We start from the raw sequence: 24931 nt of genomic DNA on the forward strand, positions 1-24931 counted from the left end.
ATTGCTCTGAGAAATCAGTTAGAATGTATTCATTTACTTCTTAAAAATTTTCTCCAAGATTACATCCAGGAACACCCCCAGTAATTCATTTACGTTCTTTTTCAGGATTTATTAAAATTCGTCCGAAATGTTTACAGAAAAAAAAAATCCCGCAACAATTCTCAGGAAGGATTTCAGCATTGTTCTTCCAGGTATTCCTTTAGAATGCATGCCTGTCCATGTATTAAAAAAAAGACACTACACCGTCTTCAACCAGAGGTTGTACAGGCTGAACAAGCACTAACATATGACAACGGACAACACACATAACACCCAGTGGCCCAGTGGAGAATTTTCCGTTAGACGAAAAGTTTTCCCCGACTGGAGCGGGAATCGAACCCACACTCTGCGGCTTACGAAACGCCTAGATGACTGACGCCTCTAGCCGCACGGCCACGAAGTCCACAGAAGAGATTTTTTCCAGGGTTTTCAACATAGAATCTTCAATTCTTTCAATAATTTCATTGCAGAAATGCTTTCAGAAATACTTCCTGGTATTCCAAAGGAAATTGGGATTTTTTTAGGAATTCTTCTAGAAATTTCCCTAGAAATTGTTCTAGGTATCTACCCAGGGGTTTCTCCAGGAGATCTTCCTAAGATTTCTTCAAAAGATGTAATTTTTGGAAAAAAAAATTCGTAGAAATTCGGATATTCTTTTAGAAATTGTAGCGTTGCGTTGTGACACAAACAGATTCGTTAAAACTTTTCATTATGTTTGTCTTTCCATGTCTTCGCTACCGGTCATCGATACCTGAAGAAACTCCTCACGAACATAGTATGATCGCGCGCGATTACAATACAAACGATAAAGTTTGATGAGCATTCAACCGTGAAAAAAAAACAACATTACTTTTTGCAATAAAGTGGTTTTGTAAAGCTCAGAGGATTCCAATCTGGAGTCGCAGGCCATGATCATTTCTCAAAATCCGAAAGTCCAAGGAGTCCTCAAGGATCACTTCTTACAATAAAGGGGTGTTACAAAGCTTAGTGGTTCTCAAGCTGAGGTAACGGTCTATTTGGCGTATAAATAGAAATCTACTATGGGTCTGTTCATAAAGCACGTAGACAAAATTTTGGCCATTCAACTTACTTGCCCCTCGTCCCTCTGGAGCGCTCATGAGGTCTCTTGAGATCTTCTTCAAACACACTTAGGACCTAAGAAACTCCCCTGAGATCCCATGAAGCTTCCTGAAATGATTCTGGGACCCCCTGGAACCTCCTGCGAACCTCTGCAACGCCCGTGTGCCTTCCTGGAATCCCCCGGGACATCCTTAAACACCTCATGGACCCTTCTTACAATGCTTCTGGAATCCCCAGAAACTCCCGAGAAACCCATGAAACGCCTCCGAGACCCCTGGAATCTCTGTTGAAACACCCAGAGAACCCCTGAAGCGCCCCTTAGACCACCTGAAACGCAACTGAGGCCTCTTGGGACTCCCTGAGAAACGACTTGAGGCCTGCTGAGACCACTTCCTTCATGCACTTTTGGTTCTTGCGAAATTTGTGTGGCCCGTGAACACAGATTGGCCTCCTTGCGGTGCTTCAGAAATTTCCGTGGCCCGCGACGTCATATTGGCAACTATTGGGTTATATTCAAGTATGTTGAGATATCCACGTGGCCCGTGACAATAGATTGGAAACCACTGATTTCAACAAATCTATATTTGAGGTACTTGAGATGATCTATCCGAAAAACATTTGCACTTTTTCCTAGAACTTTCGGTTCTTGAGAAATTCTACTGGCCCGTGACCCCAAATTGGAAATCACTGATCTTTGCACTGACCTAAGCAAACAAACACTGAACTTAGTAAAACTGCTAAATTATTGATTATTACACGTTTCCCAAATAGCACTCCACCAAACTTACGCTCCCCCATTTTACGTTCCCCTCGTTTTGAGCGTAAATTGGCGTTTTAGCAGGATCCCCATTGGAAAATTTTCAAGAATTTCTTTTAAGAATAAATTATAACCAGAAATATTTTAAGAGATTCCTTCAGGCGATCTTCCAAGGATTTCTTTAGAAATCTCTTCATGGATTCTTTCAGAATTTCTTGCGGTATATTATGTGTTATTTCTGAAAGAATTTCTGAAAACTTCCCTGGAGGAATATCTGAAGGATTCCAAGAAGATATTTCTGACAGAATCGCGGTTGCAATTTCAAAAAAACTTCTTGTAGATATTTCTGCAGGAATATCAGAAAGAATTGTCCAAAAATATCCTGGAGGAACCCTTAGAAGAATTTCGGAAGGAATTTATGTGGGATTTTTCAAGACATGTTTACATGAATATCTAAACAAAAATCGATGGCAGAAATCCCTTGTTGAAACTCCTCAAGAAATCCATGAAATTCCGAGAACGTATCTGGAGACATTTTTGAAGAAATCCCTGAAGAGATCTCCAATAGAACCCCTATATAAACCATAGGAAGTATGAATAAATCACTAGAGGAATATCTGAAGAAGTTTCAGTGATATTTCTGAAGGAATACCAGGAAAATCCTATAATGTTTTAGTCACCATATTGGTTGGATGTTCATATTTTTCGGTGTAGTAGACTGAAACGTAGTAAATCGAGGTTTTAGTGTGTAGCAGCAATCACCAAAAAATATCAATAATTAACAAAAATACCAAGGAGAAGAGTTTATAAAATACTTCCTGGAGAAATACCTTAAGAAACTTTTCACGAAACCCGGAATTAGTAAAGTTTATTGGGGAGTTTTATGTAAATTTTTACAAAAAAGATCCTGAAAGTATTATTGGAGCTATCTGAGAACGAATTTCTGAATTTCTGAGTTTCTTTAGGAATAATTCAAGAAACGCTTAGCTAAGCTTCTTTAAGGATTCCTATGAATAAAAACTCAAATTTCCGTGGAAATTAAAATAATTATCATTGGTAAAATTCCTAAAGGAACCCGTGGAGAAATGCATCGAGTTATGCTAAGAGAAAATAACGAAGATTTGTCTGAGCCAATAATGGAGGAATATCCGGAGGATATCCTTTAAGAATCTCTGGAAGCAATAAATGCAAGAATTTTTGCAGGATTTCTGCAGGGTTTTCTGTATCTATGAAAAAAATCCTGAGAACATTCTTGAAAATTTTTGAAAAAAAAATCTCAACGTATCCCTAGATTTTTTTTTAAGTTTTTTTTTATGTGTATTTTAACTTAAATGCTAATTCTATACTAGAGTATCCCTAGAAGAATATTTAAGGTTGTTCCTGCCGGAGTTTTAGAATCAACTCATAAAAATATACCTAAAAGAGTTCTTGAAGAAATTTCTGGAGACATTTTCGGGGGAATGTCTGATGGGAGCCATGGAGACATTTCTTTAAGATTTCCTGGTAAAATTTCTGAAGAAACTGCTGATGCATACCTTGCCATTTATTAAAACCGTATTCCAGAAAAAATATCTGACGGAATCCATGAACAATATTGGAATAGAATCTATAGAAGACTGCTCAAGAGAACTCTGGTACAATCTCTGGGATTCCCTAGAAGAATTTGTGACCGAAATTTTGGAAGAATTTCCGAAGGTCTAAGTGGAAAATTCTCTAAATAAAACCTTGGAAAAATTTCTGGAGAAATTACGAACTTTCGTTTATGATTTTCTGAAGGAATTCGCTGAAAGCATTTCTGAAGGTATCCGTTGATCATTTCCATTGTACGGTATTTTTTTTTTTTCCAAAAAAAATCGTGGAGAAATTTCTGGTAATAGTTATGAAGCAAATTCTAGAGGATGGAAGATGCACTAAAGAACTTTTTTCACTTGTAAGGGCGCAAAAACTCGTAGGCGGTTTTCTTATATTAAGGAGTAGAAATTTACAAATTATATTTGGAGAGTGGAAGAAGAAAAAAACAATATCACAGTAGTTTTTATTTACTTTATTTATTTATTCATATTTTTTTTATTCCTGTTCGGGTTTGTCACTGCGACCAGTTTTTAGATCTATTGTGACATTACCCGTATCCTTAGTGTAGTGCATGTCGCATTACTCAATTGCCATTGAGGGGCAATAAAGTATCGATTTTGATACAGTTTTTGTTTTGTTTTCTTAGAAAACAAAACATGAGTACTGATATTGGCCATGCATCGGAAACCTAGCATCACCCTTGTTTTACTGCTAAATTCTCCCCAGGTTTAGGACCCGGGTTTTAACATTAGCAGCAATATCATTTCAATAATGGGACATGTGTTCAGTAATAAGGATTCTAGTATGTTCCTTGCGTACTAGCACTTTCCAGTCTTCGAAGAGTTAGTACATACATGGATCCCTAACCCAATTTGATTTCCTTTGCATTGAGTTTAGCCTCAGATGGTGAGGTTTTTAACTATATGCAAAGTAAAGTTGGTAAACTTAGTTTTATTCAAAGATTGGAAGTCATCACAACACCAGTAGCAAGGACTAAATACTATAATGCCTATAATTATCAGAACACATATTCCAAAATTGAAAAATAGGACGACACTAGATTTCGGTTGGGTAGATCTAACACCGCAACGCAACCCAAAAAGGCGATCTACCCACGCTACGGGCTCCGTTAAAGATCGAGCATGTTTTAAACCCCCTCAACCATTCATCCCTCAGCACGGGTCGCCTGACACCTTGGATTGGGGTTACCTGTTTGGTGGACTTTTACCCCCGGAACAGGTGGTCCGTAGTGCTATTCTAAGCCGGCAGCTACACGGACATTCATATTTATTTATATAATAACTTATCGTAACGTACGGCTTTGCCTTTTAAAATGTTACAATGTGAAAAAAAAAAAAAATAGATTTACAAAATGTCCAGTGTTACTAACAACTACTGTTCTTTTTTCAAAAATCACGTATACACGTATAATGACGCAAAAACTTACAATTTATCATGCAGGTGATTTAAAAAAAAAAATAATATTATTTTTAAAAGGGTGCAAAAATATCGAAAAAATCACATAGGCAATTTCTTATATCCAGTAGGGCGGAAGCAATTTATAATTTTACTGAGAAGCTAGTGTCTACATTTGTAAATGAAGCGCAAAAAAAAATGAAAAAAAAGAATGCAAAAGCGCTTACACTGGAAGTTTTTTTTATATCAAGAGCTGGTTACTCAGTGAGTAACTTGGAGTAAACTCGTTGACATCACTACTGGTTCCATTTCTTCGCACTCCATGCAGCGTTCGTTATCCAGAAAGATGCGAGTCTGCTGTTTCCGCCTCTGTATGTATCGTTTTATCCGTTCTGCCATGTTCTTTACTGCGGAATTACCGCCCGCGCTGCGTTCTCTTCGCCTCTAAAATCGCTCCGAAGTGCTCGTCGAAACATTCGTTCGGTCGATTCCTTTTAACATTTCCGACGGTGCGATGGACGTTGATGGCTGCTTTTATTGAACCTTGGCGCCCTTTAGAGCTCGCCCTCGTCTGGCAACGTTGCCTCGAGATCCTCTGCATATTCTGGATTGAAATCTGGTTGCTCCAGTCGCTCAAGATTTTACCGTGGCAGTCGCCGGTACCCGAGCAGAAGAAAATAACAAGTGAATAACATATCAAGGTGTTTATCTTAAATACTACCATACCTTGATATGCCCTTCATTAGGTGGTTATAAGAGGCAAAATAACAAAAATAAATACCAAAATTTTGTATAAATAACACCTAGAAAATAACAAGTCTTGTTATTTCAATAATGAATGCATACTTGAAAATTCAAGTACTGTATTTGTTATTCCAAAGTTATTGAATAAGAATCTAATAACATTTCTTGTAACCAAATGTTCCATTTGTTCGATGACTTCATGATGTAATAGCAAATCTTGTTCTTCAATTATTTTTACTACTGAACCACCAAATACTACATCAATACCAAATTCTGCTCAAATACCTCCAACTGTTATTGTGATGTTTTCATAACAATTCGTTAAATAACGCAGCAATAACAATTTTAGGTATTAGAGCACATGTTGCTCTTCGCATGGTATTTTTAAGGTATGCCCTTCTGCTCGGGTACCGTACATTGGTGATGCTGTATTGACCTTGGACTTTGGCCAGACCCACCTCTCCGTCAATAGTCTACGGAGTTTATGGACGGTACCTGGCCAGTACTTTGGTACAATCTTTATTGTGATGATATTCCTTCTGAATATTGTACAGGGTGCGGCAGGAAAAAATGCGAAAAGTTCAAGGCACTATTACACGCTAAATATGGGATATATATGACTATTTTTTCATGACAGTGTATCAGTCAATATCTATATTCTAGCACTGAAAAATAAAAATGAACATATTTGATATTTAACATATGATAATGTAAGCCTAATAAGCGGGTATCAATAAACTGCGCGCCCAATGGTCATTAAACAAAATGACTATAACAGTAACAAAATTAGTCTCAATTTGATGAACAACCAGACCACACTGATCCAGAGCCATGTAGTTTCACATACTAGATGAAATAAGTACATATATTTGATGATACTGTAGAGAAAATTAAACATTTTGTTTTATCAGATACGAAATTTAGCGACCTGTGTACTTTTCTGCGGTTTGAAAATTCTGATAGTCTTCAGCTTCAGGCGCCGCCCTGTAAAGGTTAGTGACCAAAATGGGAAAATTTTTAGTTAACTTTTCAGAAAACTAGCCTAGTAGAGATCATGGAACGTTGAAACATAGATTGGGTAACGTCAAATGGACGAAAACGAGGTTTGAAGTTGAAAAACACTTTCGCATTTTTTCCTGCCGCATACTGTATGATGACGATTTTCTCTGGTGGGTATAAAACAACCCCGACCGCCGGTACCTAGCAATGAACGACGTACAGTAGAATGAAGTGGAGAAGTGAACGTCTCTATGAGCTGTATGTTTTCTGGATTCGTAAAAAAAAACGTGCTCATTACGTCGTGATATCTTCATCAAACTGCTGCTGCGCTGAAAGGAAAGCGGTTTTCACTCAGGAAAAGCCACACCAAGCTTCCGAGTGCATTGCGAATGGCGCAACAGGTGAAATACCCACGTGGAACTTTCTAATAGGCGTCATTAATCATCCAGACTACTCCAGCCGACGCGACGTATCAGCAACTCATGAGCAAAGAGCCCTTAATGCATTGATTATACCCCAACACAGAGGAAAGCATTCGATATCCATCCACATATAATTTTCAGACTCTATTGGCTCAATAAAAACAAAAGGGTATTATGACAGTGATTCAGAGTTTAGCTCAAGAACGCTTTATCAAACCTTCATGCACCCCTTCTATTATACTATTAGTCATCCTGTCGCAGCGCGGCACTAACAAACAATTTCCGTTCCGTCAGAGTCGCCAGCTAATGGCTTCGCAACCAGCCAAATCCCGCTCCAGTGGAATTATGATCGTAAAACAAATTGAAAATATCAATCAATCAATAAAAACCATATAATTTGGAGCTCTATTCTATGCGCTCAAGACTATCATAAATTCCGATCGTTTGCTCGCCACCATGACATAAGGCACTTCGATCCACATTTTTGCCTAGCCGTCGTCGTCGGTCGCCGGCCGTCACCAAGCACTCTAAACCTGCGCATATAGAAGAGAACCACACGAGAATCATGACTAATGGCTTTCGGACGACGAAAAGGGGAAGTTAATCCGCAGCCGGTGCGCTGACTGTCTTGACTTGGCTGAGAGCTGGGAGTCCAACGAACGCGAACGGTGTGCGTTAGATTTGTCTCTCCACGCGGTCGATCCTCCGAAAGGGGTTCGATCAATCCGAGGATCTCCATAATTGGAGCTATGGCAAATTGGCTGATTGAGCTTTTGGATAGCTTTATTGGACTACCTACTGCTGGACGGGTGAATCGGGACGAACATAATGAGGCATGGGAATTGGTTCGATGGTCAAGATGACAGTCAATCAGCGAAGGGTAACTGTTTATATTTATATGAGGGACGACCCTAAATCAGCGGTGGTCTATGCATCGTTATATGGGTTTGTTGAAGAATAAGGCGCTGATCTTATATTGCCGGAAGATTTCAAGGATCACAATTAGCCTAGGCCCAATTATGTCACTGTGTGACCGAGAAATTTCCCATCTTGCGCTGTTGCCAAAGTCTACAGCCCATACCAATTTCGAACATTTTGTATAGGCGTAAGTCTACGAGGGAGTGGAGTGGGCTGAGTTCGCCAAATTTGAGTCTACGTAGTTTATGGACAGCGCCTAACGATTTATTTTGATGATTGTTTCCAAAAGTAATCAATGACCTTAGAATTGAACACCGCGAGAGATAAATTGTCTTGTTACCTACCCTTAAATGCTGAACCATCATCACAACAATCGAACCGGGTGGCTCACCGTGAGTTCTGCACAACCGGAAAGAATCATATCTCAAAGGGAACCGCCTTGTTTCCTTACAATAAAAAGAATCGCTACCATCGTCTGTGCCATCATCCATCCGTTTTGGGTCGGAGTAGAAGAAAGGCATCCATCGCAAAAGGGATAATCACCCGCGCCACAGCAGCAGCAGCAGCAGCAGTAACTGAACATTTGCACGCGCCCGCCGAGCGTAACTGAAACCAGCAGCTGGGAGTTCACTGGAAAGGATGAGCAACCAGTCCAACCAGTCAGTCGGTGCAATAGGAACAAAAAATCATCAAACGGAAATGACACAATTTTCAGTTCCACCACCACAACCGGTGCGCCGGCCGCGGCGTTTATACTTGATCCGTTTCACAGAAAGTTCCGCAATTCTTTTGATCCATAATACACCACCGTCGTCGTTTCATGTCGTTGGCCGCCTCTCTTCAGTCGGTAGGGCGGGCGGTTGCTTTTGTAGAGGACGCGGTGCCGACAACTTGATTCTGGTGGTTATTATATTTCAGGTTCGATCGCATTTGCTTTTGTTGTCGTTGATAGGCGAACAATGACTTCCCTTTTCGGGGCCTGGGAAAAAAGTCACGCTTATCTAGATAGAGGTTGCCTACAAACTGCACATACTTGCATAACCTTACTTGCAGCATCCCTTCAGCAGGTTGCGCAGTTGTACACATATAAACCATTTTTGCTGGGGTAATTAGCGTAAAATTAGTGTGCATTATTAAGTAGGAGAACACCCAGTGAAGAGTGCACTTGATGAGTCTGCAGTACAATGCGCCCTATCTACTTTCCGAAAATTGTCTCCCGGAGGCATGTGCTCCGATTGTCACCTATCAAGAAGTATATTAGGTATTTATGCAAAAATAATTAATTTAAGTCAGCGCATACTTTAAAATCCTAGCATAACCCGTTGTTGCTTGCGTTTAAGGTACAGCGATTCGCCCAAACGGAACGTACTTCTTTCGCCCGATTTCATCGTTTGTATAGATTTAGGTACGCTATTAGAACGGTCAAAGTTCATACCGTGCAATGATTGAAAGCGAAAGCAGCACATTCGTCGTTTGGAACAAGTGGAGATCGAAGATATGGATTAGAACTAAAACATATTCAAGAATCAAGTTCTATCAGAAGCTCAACACATCCTTCATGGGAGCTTCAGAGAAGTTTCAGGGAGTTTCAGAAATATATGTATGTTATCTGTATTAACGAGATTTTTAGCCCTAGGCTAGTTCATCTCGGGACCCACGCTTTACTTCCCTTCCGAAGGAAGAGCTCACATTTTGTGAGTTTGTCGGGAGTGGGATTCGATCCCATGTCTTTGGCGTGATAGTCAAGTGTTCTAACCATCACACCAGGTCCGCTCCACAGTTTCAGAAATAGTTTTAGGGAGGTTCAAGATATCTCCAGGGATTTTATTCCGTGAAGTACCTCTAGGGCAACAGCATTCAGTTTAACTAGAAATTTCTCCATACCTGCCTTGATACTTCGTTCGCTGCATCCAATGCCTATCGTATAGCAGACTACCATCTTCGTCGATCTTGGGCGGCGTTTCTCCAGTTTCCCTGAACGTTTAGGGTTCTCGGGTCTCATTCATCCGTGTACAGCCTGCACGTTCGTGGTCGCTTATGGAGTCACCGACCTCTATCTACTAAATGTTGTTTCCAATACATATTATTCTTCCAATATTCGCCTATAGTGTCCAGCCCATTCCCCTATCGAGAATTATCTGTAACATTTGGCTTGAGCTTGATTATCCGCCCGCAGTTGCTACTCCAGTATGTATCATCAGATTGGCTCTCACACAAGGAACCATGGGGTAGCTGCTTGGGACTAACAGGCATTTTCAGTAGGTGAGTGTTGATGAACTTCTATTTTAGACGACAATGGCGCCTGCTATGTCAAATTGAAGGTCAATGTGGGAAAGGGAGGAAAGTGGTGATCAGGTCGTTGAGTTCTTTGCGCCTGCAGAAGGTCATGCGAATGTCGAAGTGTTGTTGGGAAATTATTATTTCTGGCAGAGGGGCTACGCATTGATGCGTGGATGTCAAGCGTAAAATAATAGATTGTGTGAAGATTATGCGGTACAGTTCACTTGGTTGCATCACTTGTAGGCGTTATATAATACACAGTACAAACAAAACCTGTAAAATTATGATGGATCGAATGTAACAAAAGGACCCCGTCACATATAACGGAAACTTGTGTGTGATATTAGATTTACATAGTTAAAAAAAAGAACTCATATCCTTGGAATGTGAGTAGCACACCCGGAAGTTCCCGAGCAGAGGAAAATATCAAATTAATAACTACAAAATCACATAACCTGTTTTTATATCTTGTTTTGTTATTATTTCATTATCAAGGTATAGCTTTTCAATAACAAATTTTGTTGGACAATCTCATTTTGTTATAATCAAGCTATTGATATGCATTCACTAAGTTACATTTCAATAGCATATTTTGTTGAACTACAAGTTTTGTTATTGATTGATCAACTTATCAACAATAGCACAACAGTAACAAGTTTTGAAATCAAAGCAACAATTTGATGATAACTACCTGTCCTTTTGTTTTGTTCCATTTTTGTAACACTTCGATGTTCTGGAGAAACCCTTCGATACCCTGGACAAGGCTTCAAAAGAACTCCTGGCGCAATCCTCGTAGAAATTCCAAAAGTAATTCTTCTAATAAATTATTAGAATTCATGGCAAAATCTTTTGAAAAATTCCTGCAGAATTCTTCAAAAAAAAACTCCTGGATAAATTCTCAAAGAAATTTTCAGAGACATCTCAAGAAGAAATTCGGGACAAATAATCACGGGAAATTCTGAAGAAATCCTTGAAGCGATTCTTTTCATAATTCTGGAGGAATTTCTAGAGGGGTCTTCGAAAATCTGTGAATGATTTCGTGGAAGAACTCTCAAAGAAATTTCTGGAAGTTATTTTTTTTAATTCTTTTAGAATGATTAATTCATTCTTATTCTGAATATGAACATAGTATTTTTCGATCATTTTAAGTATTATTACTTATGTTATTGGTGGGTTTGTGAGACAAAGTGAATAATTTTATATAATAAGTATCATAGTTTACTTAGTTACGATTTTGATACCATAACAAGTTTTGCTTTTCAATTATTATCAATAACATATTAATATCTAAATTTGTTATTAAATTATTTTCCAAATTCACTGTTATTCAGTTGTTATTGAAACTAACAAAACAAGTTATTAAAATGGTTTTCCAAGAACATTTTGTTGTTATGAAAAAATATGTTATTTTGCCGCTTATGACAGACGAGTTTATAACATGATATGTTATGTTACTAACATAAAAATCATCGATTCTATTATTCAGTTATTTTACCCAAATAACACAGCTCCTTATGATGTTGTTATTCTCTTTTGCTCGGGTTAGTGTGTGGAAGAAAGGAAACAGCTTTTTCAACCCGTTTTTGTTCTAGCGATGAATATAAACATACGAATACATATTGATTGATTTGTCTTTATTATAGAGACTTTCAGTCGAGTGTAGAATTAGCATAAGTTAAAATACACAAAAATAAAAACAAAAAAAAAAAGACTTTCAGCCCTTGGCTGGTTCGTCTCTGAATACATATACCTGAAGAGATGTATATTGTATATGTAGAGAAAAGGTACATAAAAAAGATGGAAAATAGTCGAAAAGGCACGAGCCAGGGATTGAACCCAGGATCTTCTGCAAATAAACGAGATGCGCGTGGCCACTGCACCAAAAAGCCCGTCTAAGAATTATCCGTACACAGCAAATAATTGTGTAATATCCAGGCGTGGAATTTCTGGCGATGTATCTATTTTCGAACGTAACTTCACTAGTTTACATCATTTTTCAACAATTTCACACTCATCATGTACAACCTGGTTGGCACCGAGAAGTGTCAACAAACCCATTCCAGCAGATACCAAGAAACAGTATCATATTTATCATCCACCTCCTAACTCGGTGGAATAACCGAGAGGCAAGAAATATGGCTCACAATCAACGGATCAGTGTACGAATCCATGCCATTATTTTACGTATGTATATATGATTCTTCTATCGTTCCGGTTCTAGCGATTGCTAGACCCACTTTCAAGCTGCACAGCAAAAAAATCTTGTGATATCACATCATTTTTGCTGCATAAAAGTGATGTAGAGATTACATCCTTTCCACGCAGCAAATTCAGGCCAAACATTTCAATAGGTCCTATCTGCATATGAGAGGCTCTCTTTGTTCACTTTCTCTTTCAATTATTGCAATGTAATGATACACATTTCAACTCTTTTTGCAGTACAAATCAAAAGACGATTGTTTTGACCATCGTTCAATGCAAGGAGACAATCATAATACAAATAAACAGCTGAGATATTAACGAAAGAGAGGGAAACCAAAGAGAGCCTCTCTTCTGCAGATAGGACCTTTAGATATGTTTGGCCTGAATTAGCCGCCGCAGCTTGAAAGTGGGTCTAGCAATCGCTATAGAGCCTAATCGATAGATGAATTATTTATAGGTAAATAATTGTCATGGATTCGTACATTGATCCGTTGATTGTAAAGCATATCCTTTACCTCTCGGCCATTTCACCGAGTTGGAATGAGCATGATAAACATGATACTGCTTTTAGGTATCTGCTGAAACGGGTTTATCGACGCTTTCCGTTGCCAACCAGAGTGTAAATGGTAAGTGTGATAATTGTTGGAAAACGATGTAATCGGCAGAAATTACATCCAAAAATGGATACATCGCCAGAAGTTACGTGCCTGGATATTACAAATTTTTTTGCTGTGTGTGGTGGTTAATTTGCTGCGTGGAAGGGATGTAATTTGTACATCACTTTTACGACGCGACTGATGTGCAGCGAAAATGATGTGATATCACAAGAAATTTTTGCTGTGTAGTATTTTGCCCTAAAGAACTCCAAAAGTTTTTCCTTCTTGTCTCGTGACCATACAGGACCACCAGAAGAATCAACGACTTTTAAAGATCGAATTTTGTTTGCATTTTCAATTTTCGAAATCCTTAAAGGGTCCTATTCGCAGCTGCAATACGTTGTTTTACTTTACGGAGAACATCGTTGTCACATGTCATAAGTGTTCCATGATAAACACATTCTTCAACAACTTCAAGCCCATCCCCGTCAATCACTACCTCAATTCTTTACGCCATGTTGCGACGCCGCAACCTTTTTTGAACCAGTCTAAAATATGAATCCGTCTAGTCACAACATAACTGCAGCATGACAGTTCTCGTGCTGTAGTAGTGGTACACAGCAAAAAAATTCTTGTAATATCACATCATTTTTCGATGCACATCAGTCACGTCGTAAAATTGATATAAAAAGCACATCCTTTCCACGCAGCAAATAAGCCGCCGCAGTTTGAAAGTGAGTCTAGCAATCGCTAGAACCGGAACGATAGATGTTTCATATATAAGTAAAATATTGGCATGGATTCGTACACTGATCCGCGGATTGTGAGGCATATCCCTTGCCTCTCGGCTATTTCACCGAGTTAGAAGGACGGTGATAAATATGATACTGCTTCTTAGGTATCTGCTAGAATGGGTTTGTTGACACTTTTCGGTGCGAACCAGGGTGAACATGGTGAGTGTGATAATTGTTGGAAAACGATGCATCCTACACAGCAAATAATTTTGTAATATCCAGGCGCGTAATTTCTGACGACGTATCCAATTTCGAACGTAATTTCACTCTGTTGCATCGTTTTCCAACAATTATCACACTCACCATGTACACCGTAGTTGGCACTGGAAAGTGTCAACAAACCCATTTCAGCAGATATCTAAGAAGCAGTATCATATTTATCACCTACCTTCTAACTCGGTGAAATAGCCGAGAGGTAAGGGATATGCCTCACAATCTTCGGATCAGTGTACGAATCCATGCCAATATTTTACTTATATATGATTCATCAAACGATCCGGTTCTAGCGATTGCTAGACCCACTTTCAAGCTGCGGCGGCTAATTTACTGCGTGAAAAGAATGTAATCTGTACATCACTTTTACGACGCGACTGATGTGCTGCGAAAATGATGTGATATCACAAGAAATTTTTTGCTGTGTAGTGAGATTACGTTTGAAAATGGATTCATCGCCAGAAATTACGCCCCTGGATATTACAAAATTATTTGCTGTGTAGAGTGAAGGGAGATGAAATCTGCGATTAGATGAATTCGGAAAAAGGTAAATAAAAGACGAAGTGCAATTTCGCCATCGCAGAAGAATCAAAGTTGATCAAAGTTAAAATCAGTAGTTTGATGTGATTGATTTTTATTTGAGTTGGATTGAATTACAGACGAATTTGAATCCGGTAAGAGCTGGTAGTGCAGTGTAAATTACTGAGACAAAACCCGTAAGTTGAAATCTGTAAATATAAGAAAATGTAGCTGTTAGATGCAATTTAGTTATACTGGACATTTCTCTCTAGTCGCTCAAGTATCGGTATCTGGTGAGTCCTGCAACGAGGATATCTACGGAAAACCTACCGTGCCAGTGGATTACATTGTATAAGTAGACGGGGACAGAGAAATTATGTGTGAAATTGATAAATAATTGTACATATTTGTGATCCCAAAATAGCTCTCACACAGCGGACACTGACTAGGGTAACGGTCCCAAGTATTGTCCAACTAAGTTGTAGAATTCAGATAAGAAGTCGTGGCCGAGGAAACCACTTAATTGTGAGTAGTGTAAGATAAGTTTTTGTAAGAAAATGTTTAATAATGGCTTTTAATAAATTACAGTTTAAGCATTGCTGTAAATAAAACGGCTGCTTTAAAAACCGGTTTCCCTCTCGGGAACACACCAGTTGGCCTACCTCTCCCAACTAACAATCACTCATTTAACAGGCACTATTATGACGAATTAATTCAGCATAATGTTGAACAACATTTGAATTATTTTCACGTACAACCTATATTCGGGTTTTATTCACATAAATTTGGAGAAGTTGTAAAGCATCATGTTGTGCACCAACTTAATTTTTTGTTGTTCAAAGCGTTTTACAAATGTACAAGAAAGTCGTTATTCAGCTTTGGCAAAAATGACTGAAAATAAATAAAATGCAAAAATGTTGACCTCTCACGAGAGTAATTATTTGCTCTCATGTTGAGAACACCTATTATGAAATAAGAATTACATATAAAATTACCTAAATCCGGATTACATCTCGAGACCTGTCGATTGCCAGCCGCATGCCTTCCTATCTGCGCCATCCTAGAGATGGTGAGATGCAGCACCCAAAGCAAAATATAATCTTCCCATGACTCAATAATGATCACCCCTGAACTTGTGTTCAGCAGTGGTAAATTAGCATAGCACGTGGTAATCAACTGAACAACGCCTTATACTTCAACAGCTGTTCAGCTCAAAACACGTGTTTTCCATTCTGATTTCAATGTCAGTATTTTTATAGCACGGTGAGAAAACTTGTATCGAATGCGGCCAAAAAGTTTTGGTCCTTTTTGAAGATATTGTTTCCAGACGAACTAATTGCGATATGAATATGTTTTTATTTTTATTATTAAATATCGATCTTTAAAATGTATGACAATATGTGGTGCGGTATGGTCTTGGACATGGTGCAGTCACAGCATCTGTTCAGGTAATGTACTCATGCTCAGTCGAAGATCCGTCAAGCATTTTTTTATTTATGCTTTTGTCATGGAAACTTGATATTATGTTCAATATATAGTGCATAAGGATGTTTAGAGATACTTGAAATGTGTCGATTTCTGAATGCTGTTTGATTATCTAGGTGAGTGTGGGAACAATATTCAGTAAACACGACGGGGCTGCAATGTCAAATGCATCGATCCAAGCGTCTAGTACAATCGAACTGCTGCGGAAAATAAAAAAATATAATAATCAAGGTTCAAGTTCTCCTTGTTACAGACTAATCATAATAAATAAATGCATCATGGTCGGCGTTAAGTCAGAGGGGACCAAGTAACAAAATTGACGAAAATTAGATTTTTAAGGCATTTGATTAAGAATTACTTTAGCTACTTGAAACATTCACCCGATTTTCTAAAAGTTACAATTAATGAGAGTTATAGCACAATTTTCTTTTGATTGAACTGCGAAAATCGATAATAGTTTGCAGTCAGAGCGGACCAAATGCTTTGTTAAGGCCGTAAAAGCGTTGAATTGATCGACTTAGACCCTTCGTAGTTTTGAACACCCCAACCAATTGTATTTCTTTTGTAACCATTACCGCTATGAGTTTGTTTTGAATAAGTGATTTCTCTATACATATATGAAGTAAGTTTCCCTCGCTTTGCTCACTATTACATGTACCAATGATAGAGACAAATTGTGTTCTACTAAAGATGGACATACATTTCTTTGTAATAACCTATCGCATTGTATAAGAAGCATATAAAAGTCCAAGTGACAATCATTATCAGTACCAGTAATAGAAGAGTATCATTACAAGAAGACATTACACCAGTGAATATTATCCGAAATATGTTCTGTTGACACCCGATAGTTCAAGTGTACAAGTGTACTAGATACCGTAATAAACCATGAAATACCACCAGTAATCACAGACAAATGGACTAAGTGTTCTAGTGATTTAAAGATGAAGAAACGAACCATCCCAGTGTACCTAAGCCAGACCATTATCTACGAATTGAGCTTCTGGCAATAACATGCTTGATGTCAAGAGAATTGAAAAAATATGTATTGGTTAAAATCCAATAATTAAAATAGTTTATTATCAAAATATAAAACGTTTCCAAATCGTACGACTCCCTAACGCATTTTCTGATGATTATTGATCAAGAAAGCACGTGAAAATCCATTTTATTATGGTCAATATCGTATTTTACAGATCATCGTGTTTAAGCAAATTGTGGCAATTCGCGTGCAAACAGAGTGGACCATGTGTCTCTAAGAAAAATAGTTGAAATACCTTATTCCTCGTAATCCTTTCCAAATCAAAATAGGTTTGTTTAGTAGCTATTGGGCATCATATTGAAATGTACCAATACCCGTTTCATGAAGAAATTGATTTTACCGGTTATTTAAGAATTGTGTACTTGGTTCACTCTGTCTGAACGAATTTTTGAAAAACGCCAGTCCTCTGAATAAATTATTATGAACTGTGTAACTACAATATTTCAAAAAACGTACCGAACTATGAAAATACGTTCAAAAGTTGTTAGCTATTGAATGTTCAAGTTAAGAATTCTTAAATAGCTCATCAATTGACTACCCTTCATGTGGTATTGAACTGTTGTACTTGGTCCACTCTGACTGAACATAAAATTTGAAAATGGTAATCAACAGTGTAATAACAGAAATATCAAATTTCATACTTGCTGCTCACATTATACATCAATCCTATTTAACTGTTGTCCTACTTGTGCATAAATTTTTCATCAAATATGTACAAACTTGAGTGTGAACTGTAGTTGGTTGTAGATTTTCCAAAAATCGTTCAGTCAAAGTGGACTAAGTACAATCAATTACTTAGCAATTTATCGGTTTCAAGCTTTTTTTTACGTTTTTTCGCGATCAATACAGAGCGATGCTTTGATGAATAGTTATTAAGATTTATGGCAAAAATCATGAACATTTGTTGAAAAACTCAAAACTTATAGAGTTGCAATCTTTAAAGTCGTTTTTCTAGAAATTAGGTAAAAGACACATGGTCCTCTCTGACTTAACGCCGACCATTTTTACGTTGATTACGTCTCTTGGCACTCAATGTTAAACTACATAATTCTATTCTGTTTTCTCTCTCTCTCTCCTTGGCGTAACGTCCTCAATGGGACAAAGCCTGCTTCTCAGCTTAGTGTTCTATGAGCACTTCCACAGTTATTAACTGAGAGCTTCCTCTGCCAATGACCATTTTGCATGTGTATATCGTGTGGCAGGCACGAAGATACTCTATGCCCAAGGAAGTCAAGGAAATTTCCTTTACGAAAAGATCCTGGACCGACCGGGAATCGAACCCGTCACCCTCAGCATGGTCATGCTGAATACCCGTGCGTTTACCGCCTCGGCTATATGGGCCCTATTCTGTTTTATTTTATGTGATTCGTTTAAAATTTTGGTTCTTCAATAACTTGGTAGTCTAAACAGTTTTAGCCATGATTTATCCCATAATCCGAACAAACTTCCGAGTCAAAGTATGACGGGCTGAAGGCGTTTATTTGACAAGCGAAAAGCACATTGTTCAGGAGCATATGCTTATCGATGCATCAGCTTAATAAGATGCAGACAAATGTTTTGTTAAACTCCTTTGTTAAGAAATCAATGCTTGTCGAATAAATTTCTTGTTAAACTTTTCAAAAGTGTTTTAATTTATCATTGTTGATACCGATGAGGAAAGTCGAACATTGACTATTTTCTCAATTGAAAAATCATTTAAACAGTAATGTGTAGAGCATAATTTTAGTTCGGCTATCATTACCATTATTAAGCAACAATTCAGCAAGCTTGCTTGTTTGTGACTTGCAATTGTTAGTTTGGGCTGTTTCTACCCGCAATCATGTACTTCATCTTGGTTGAGCTTATTGTTAAGCCTATTCTCGCACTCTTCTTCAGGTAGCATAAGCTTCCTCCACTTTCACGGGCCCTCAAAACTCCCACGGGATCCAATGTAACGCACCTTCAAAAACGCCTCTGGATTCGTCCGAAAATCTTCTGCATGTGGAGTTTAGGATTTCTCTGAGAAGGAATCATCCCTCACGTGCAGCACACACAACTTACCCAGGCTGACGTTGGTTCGCAAGTGGCAAGAGTGAACGCGGTTGGGTGACGCCTGGAGTTGTTGCTACGCAAGCAGGGATGCTAACATTGTCTGCTTGACAGTTCGCATCACATTCAAATGCGCTATATCGCCTGCTGTGATCATTCTCTTTATCACAGCTTTATTTAGTACATCTTATATCTCACACTGCAGTTTCCTTAAATGTCTCTGAAATTCCTCTTGAACTTGCTCGGACTTAATGTAACGCACCTGAGACACTACGACACCTCCAAAAACGCCTGCGTAACCCCTCTGAAACCTGCCAAAAATCCTGTGAAACATCTTATAATGCCTCTGAAAATTCCCTAGAACCCCCTCAAACTTTATGTAACGCACCTGAGACCTAGAAAACTATCGAAAATGCCTCTAAACGTCGTCGAAAATACTCTAATATTTCCTGAAACGCCGACGAAATCCTCCTTGAACGCTTTCTGGCCCCATGTAACGCACCTGAGACCCTCCGAAACTCCAGAAAACGCCTCCAAAACGCACCAAAAATGCTTTGAAGCTGCCAGAAATGCCTCTGGAATCCTCCCAAAACTCTCTAGAGACCCCATGTAATACAACTGAGACTCTTCGAAACCACCGAAAAGGTACCCGTTACGCTTCTAAATCCCGCCAAAAATCCTCTGAAACTTCCTAATCTACCTGAAACTCTCTCAAACGCCGTGTAACGCACCGATACTCTTCGAAACCACGCACATTTGAGCATCCATGCATTTTCTTTTATGAAATACAGATGTTGCTTTTTTTATGAAATACAGATTTTTATTTTAAGAGGTTATTTTATTTTTGAATAGCATACAGAGTTTTCAGCAAAATTTTATGTGGGACATAGATTTTTTAAAAATAATGATACAGATTTCAAAAAAGAAATAATCTGGCAACTATGCTCTGAAGCGCTTCTGCGATCACCTAGAACGCCCCTGAGATCCCCAGGAATGCCTTTGAAATGCTCCTAACACCTCAAGTTGCCCTCTGAAACGCTTTTGAACCCCCTGTAACCTCTTAAGATGCCCTGAGATGCCATTGAAACCTCCTTGACAGTTCTCAAACTGTTAGCTGTCGAAAGCAGGTACGCTACAGTAACCGTGCTGTCAGTTCAGTTGGTAGCATTTTGAAATGTTTAATTTTATAGTAGTTTTTTTATAGCACATTTGAATGGAAATATTTCACACAACGTAGGGTAAAACTAGAACGAAATAGAATAAAATTAGTCAGTAAGAATCGAACCTTCGAGAAATAAAGTTCTTTCGTAAAACGCCCAATAAAGTGAATCCAGAAGTGTAAAACTAGTAGTTTTTGTGTGGTGAATTCTTGTGGTGCCCAGTTCCGCCGATAGTGACCGGCCCCGGTAGTGTTCTGCCCGTGTGTGATCCCAATCCCAGCCGGAAGCCACGATCCTGCCCTATCATCTTGGTGCCGTGACCAGGATCAGGTTTCCTCCCAGAATTCCCGCCATCGCATAACGGACATCGACGCTATCTACCGCCATCGTTCCGCACCATTGTGTGCCCCAAGGGTATTCACAAGTTCGCCATCTTCCGTGGAGCCTATTGTACTCCGACGCCATCGAGAAGCTTCTCCGGAGTTCCCGTTGGAATTTTATTACAAGGCCTAATCTAATTAGGCACTCGGTACGTATAATTCCGAAGTGCGCAGAAGTTTACCGCGGGTGCCTTGAGATTTTTTCCTCTTTTTCTCCAACCACGTGTCCGATCCGGAGAATCTCGAGCCTTCTGGAAGTGTGATCAACCGTTAACTGCTACCGCTAGCAAGTGACCTACGCCATTGCCAACCGTCAACCGAGTATCAACCGTGAAACCAAATCGCCGAATCCGCAAGCCAACTGCCGTTTTTGAATAAAATACAAGGCTCAAACCTAGCCTTGAGAAGGTTAGTACCGCTCCAAATCCTCTACTCCGTTTGTCCGGCTCTACCGGGTCTTTCTCTGTATCATCCTATCCAGTGCGACCAACGATAACCTGCCTCCGCAATGGCGGATGATCGCTCGAGGCAACAGCTCATCAACCGCCGTACGACCCTCATCGCTGCACTGGGACGAGCCGAGCAGTTCGTCGAGAAGTACGAGGCGGAACGGGACCAAGGCCAGGTGAAACTGCGACTCGAGAACCTCGATACCGTGTGGATGGGACTGGAGGATGTGCAGACCCAGCTCGAGGACATGGAAGTAACCAATCAAGGTATGGCACAGAACCTAGCTTTCCGTTCCCACAACGAAACCCGCTACTTCCAAATCAAGGCTGCTCTCCAATCTTTCCTCCCCAATGTACCTACATCTACTAGCGCAATTCCCCAACCGTCTCTCTCCGGGCTCTCCGGTATCAAGTTGCCAACCATCACCTTGCCGGAATTCGACGGTGACTATAACAATTGGCTAGCATTCCACGACACTTTCGTTGCCCTCATTCATTCTAATCCCGAAGTTCACGACATTCAGAAATTCCACTACCTTCGCGCTGCTCTGAAAGGGGAAGCAGCTCAACTCATTGAGTCGATCGGTATCAGCTCCGCCAACTACACCATTGCATGGCAAACACTCGTCTCTCGCTATGCTAATGACTACCTTCTGAAGAAACGTCACCTACAAGCCCTTCTCGACTGCCCCCGAATGAAGAAAGAATCCGCCGCCGCACTGCATTCTGTCGTTGACGAGTTTGAGCGCCACACCAAAACCCTCCGCCAACTTGGTGAGCCAATCGACTCGTGGAGCACTATGTTGGAGCATCTTCTATGCCTCCGACTCGACGACGCTACACAAAAAGCTTGGGAAGACTTCGCTACAACCACCGACAACCCCGACTATGCTTGTCTTATCGAGTTCCTCCAACGTCGCATCAGGGTGCTGGAATCCATGTCTGTGAACCACCAAGCACAGCCAGCATCGAATCACCAACCACCAATGTTTCGTCGTCAATCGTTCCACAAAACCGTTTCCCATGCTGTAACCGAAGCCACCCCTCGAAAATGCCACTCCTGCGATCAACATCACCCACTCTTCCAATGCCCGAAATTCGAGAAAATGTCCACTGCCGAACGACTGCAAGTTGTGAATGAACATCATCTCTGCCACAATTGTTTTCGCCAAGACCACCTCGCTCGCAATTGTCAGTCGAAATTCTCCTGCCGTCACTGCAAGAAACGACACCATTCATTGCTCCACCCCGGCTACCACCCACTCAACGCCGATCAATCGTCTACCTCCAATGAGAGTCTAATGAAGGTGTGGAAGAGACACTTCGTGTGCGTGAGATCCGTGTTTGGTGCAAACCATGTCACTACTACAAGCAAAGCGAGCTCCCATAAGAACGCGTGTCAAATAGTGACGTCACTATTTGTGTTTACATTTTTCTTTGCTTACTAATACATAGCCGTGTCTTCTTCTTCCCCACCTGTAATATACTCTCATTGGTCTACCTCGTCTAACACAGCATCATGCTCAACGAAGCCCATCACGAAGCAGGTAGCCATAACAAACAACAGCAAACGATCACCCACATCCACGAATGCTGTCACTACTCAGACAACCAATTCGTCCCAAACATCGAACGCGAATGTTTTGTTGTCGACGGTCGTGTTGATGGTAATTGATTGCAATGGGCAAGCGCATCCCGCCCGAGCATTATTGGATAATGGCTCGCAATCCAATATTATCAGCGATCGGCTATGCCAACTTCTACGACTGAAGCGGAAAAAGATCAGCATCCCTGTGTTCGGTGTCGGTGAGTCCTCCTCCAACGTGAACCACTCCGTCAGTGCCACCATCCGATCGCGAACCTCGAACTTCGAAATCGGATTAGATTTTCTGGTCATGCCCCGTATTACGATTGACTTGCCTGTGGTTTCCTCTTCTGCCGATGACTGGCATGCCCCCAAAGATCTGTCCCTAGCCGACCCCACCTTCAACAAGACCGGCGCTATCGATATGCTGCTCGGAGCCGAGCACTTTTTCACCTACATTAACCCTGGTACCCGAGTCGAAGAAGGTGAAAATCCCGTCCTTGTTGTTACGGATATGGTACAGAAGAAAAGACTCGGTGTGTCTGTTCGTTACAAAGAGCTTTATTCAACTGAACGGGTCTACACACGCAAGGAGATAATATGAATAACAATGTGAAGTGTGTGTGAAGGGTGTGTAGAATATAAAGGGTGCAAGGCAGATATGCACCATATTAAAATAATGTAACATCCTCCCTTCTTTTAAATTTAATCTTCCATTACAAAGTCATTGAATTTACTTGGCAATTTTCTTTCACGTTTGGGTCTGTTCGTTACATCTGTGGTGTTTGTGTTGAGCGTGTTGCTGGTGCTGCTGCTAATCGAATTTCCACCCCTGCCACTTCGACGCTCTGCCGCGACGCCCACCGCGCCGGCGCTACCAGCTGGAACTGTCATCTCAGGCACGTTCGTCGTTGTGGGTGTTGGGGGTGTTGCTGTGTTTTCCATCACAGGCGGCGTCGACTGCTCTACCGGAGTCGGAGTGTTGTTGTTGTGATTGTCACTTCGTGAACTGGGAACCGAGACGAGCGGGCTTGTTTCTGGTTCTTTACGCGGTCTTATATTCACGATATCTCTCCGGTAACAGGATCCATCAACGTCCACCAGGTACGAACGTTCATTCAGTTTCTCCCTGACTATTGCTGGTGTCCAAGATTTGTTGCTATCTGGGTGAACTTGAACATAAACCGGCGAGCCAGTTTGAGGTGCAGGCAATTCGCGAGATTTACGATCGTAATAATATTTCGCTTTCTTCTTGCTTTCCAGGATTGACTCAGGAACGTTCTGCACAATATGAGGAGTGTATTTCTCAAACGAAGCTGGCACACCGCATCTTGTGCTACGTGAAAACAATCTGCTTACCGGGCTGCTGCCGATCTTGTTCGGTATGTTCCGCCAGTGGAGTAAGACATACCAAAGGTCCTGACCGGTTTCTTCCGCCTTTTGGAGCAGGTGCTTCGCTATCTTGACAGCTGCTTCCGCCTTGCCGTTACCTTGCTGATGATGCGGAGAAGACGTCGAGTGCTTGAAGTTCCATTTATCTGCCATTTCCTTCATGTCATCGTTCACAAAATTTGTTCCGTTGTCGGTATTAACGATTTGAGGGACACCGTGTCGAGAGAAATTTCGTTTGCAGATTTCAATCAGGCTTTTCGCAGACATGTCTTTGAGAATATCCAGCTCAATGTAGTCCGAGTAATGGTCTACTGTTACAAGGAACTGGTGTTTCTTTCCCCGATATGATGCAAAAAATACATCCATCGAGACGATTTGCCATGGATATACCGGAACAGCATGGCTCTGCATTGGAGGTTTCTGCTGATTAGGAGCAAATTTGGCACAAACGGCACATTCCTTGACCACATCCGCAATTTGTGCGCTCATACCTGGCCAGAAGATGTTCTCCCGGGCGAGCTTCAGTGTTGATTCGATACCGTTGTGACTCACATGTACTCTCTGGATCATGGACCGCTGCAATGCATTTGGGATTAGAATCCGGTCGTTCCTGAATACCAATCCGTCTTGGGTAGACAATTCACTCCTGTACTTGTAGTAAATTTTGGCTGGTGATGGAACTCGATGTATGGTATTGGGCCAGCCGTTTCGAATGAAGTCCTTGACAATTTGCAACGATGGGTCTTGGTCGGTAGCTTCCATGATACTATCCAAGCAGTTGTCCGATACTCCCAGGTAGCTGCTTACATTGCAATCTTCGAGACGCTGGAAAACCTTGTAAATGTTCTGCTTGCAATAA

General features: G+C 40.4%; 1 protein-coding gene across 1 annotated transcript; it reads left to right on the plus strand.

The window, feature by feature from the left end:
- Positions 1–21154: 21154 nt before the first annotated feature.
- Positions 21155–23284, plus strand: LOC134291054 (uncharacterized). The gene is made up of 2 exons (XM_062858321.1): positions 21155–22286; positions 22611–23284. Exons 1-2 carry the CDS (start codon positions 21155–21157, stop codon positions 23282–23284), a joined length of 1806 nt encoding a protein of 601 aa, XP_062714305.1.
- Positions 23285–24931: the final 1647 nt, after the last annotated feature.

The sequence above is a fragment of the Aedes albopictus genome, chromosome 3 (genome assembly GCF_035046485.1).
Source record: "Aedes albopictus strain Foshan chromosome 3, AalbF5, whole genome shotgun sequence".
NCBI classification, from domain to species: Eukaryota; Metazoa; Arthropoda; class Insecta; order Diptera; family Culicidae; genus Aedes; species Aedes albopictus.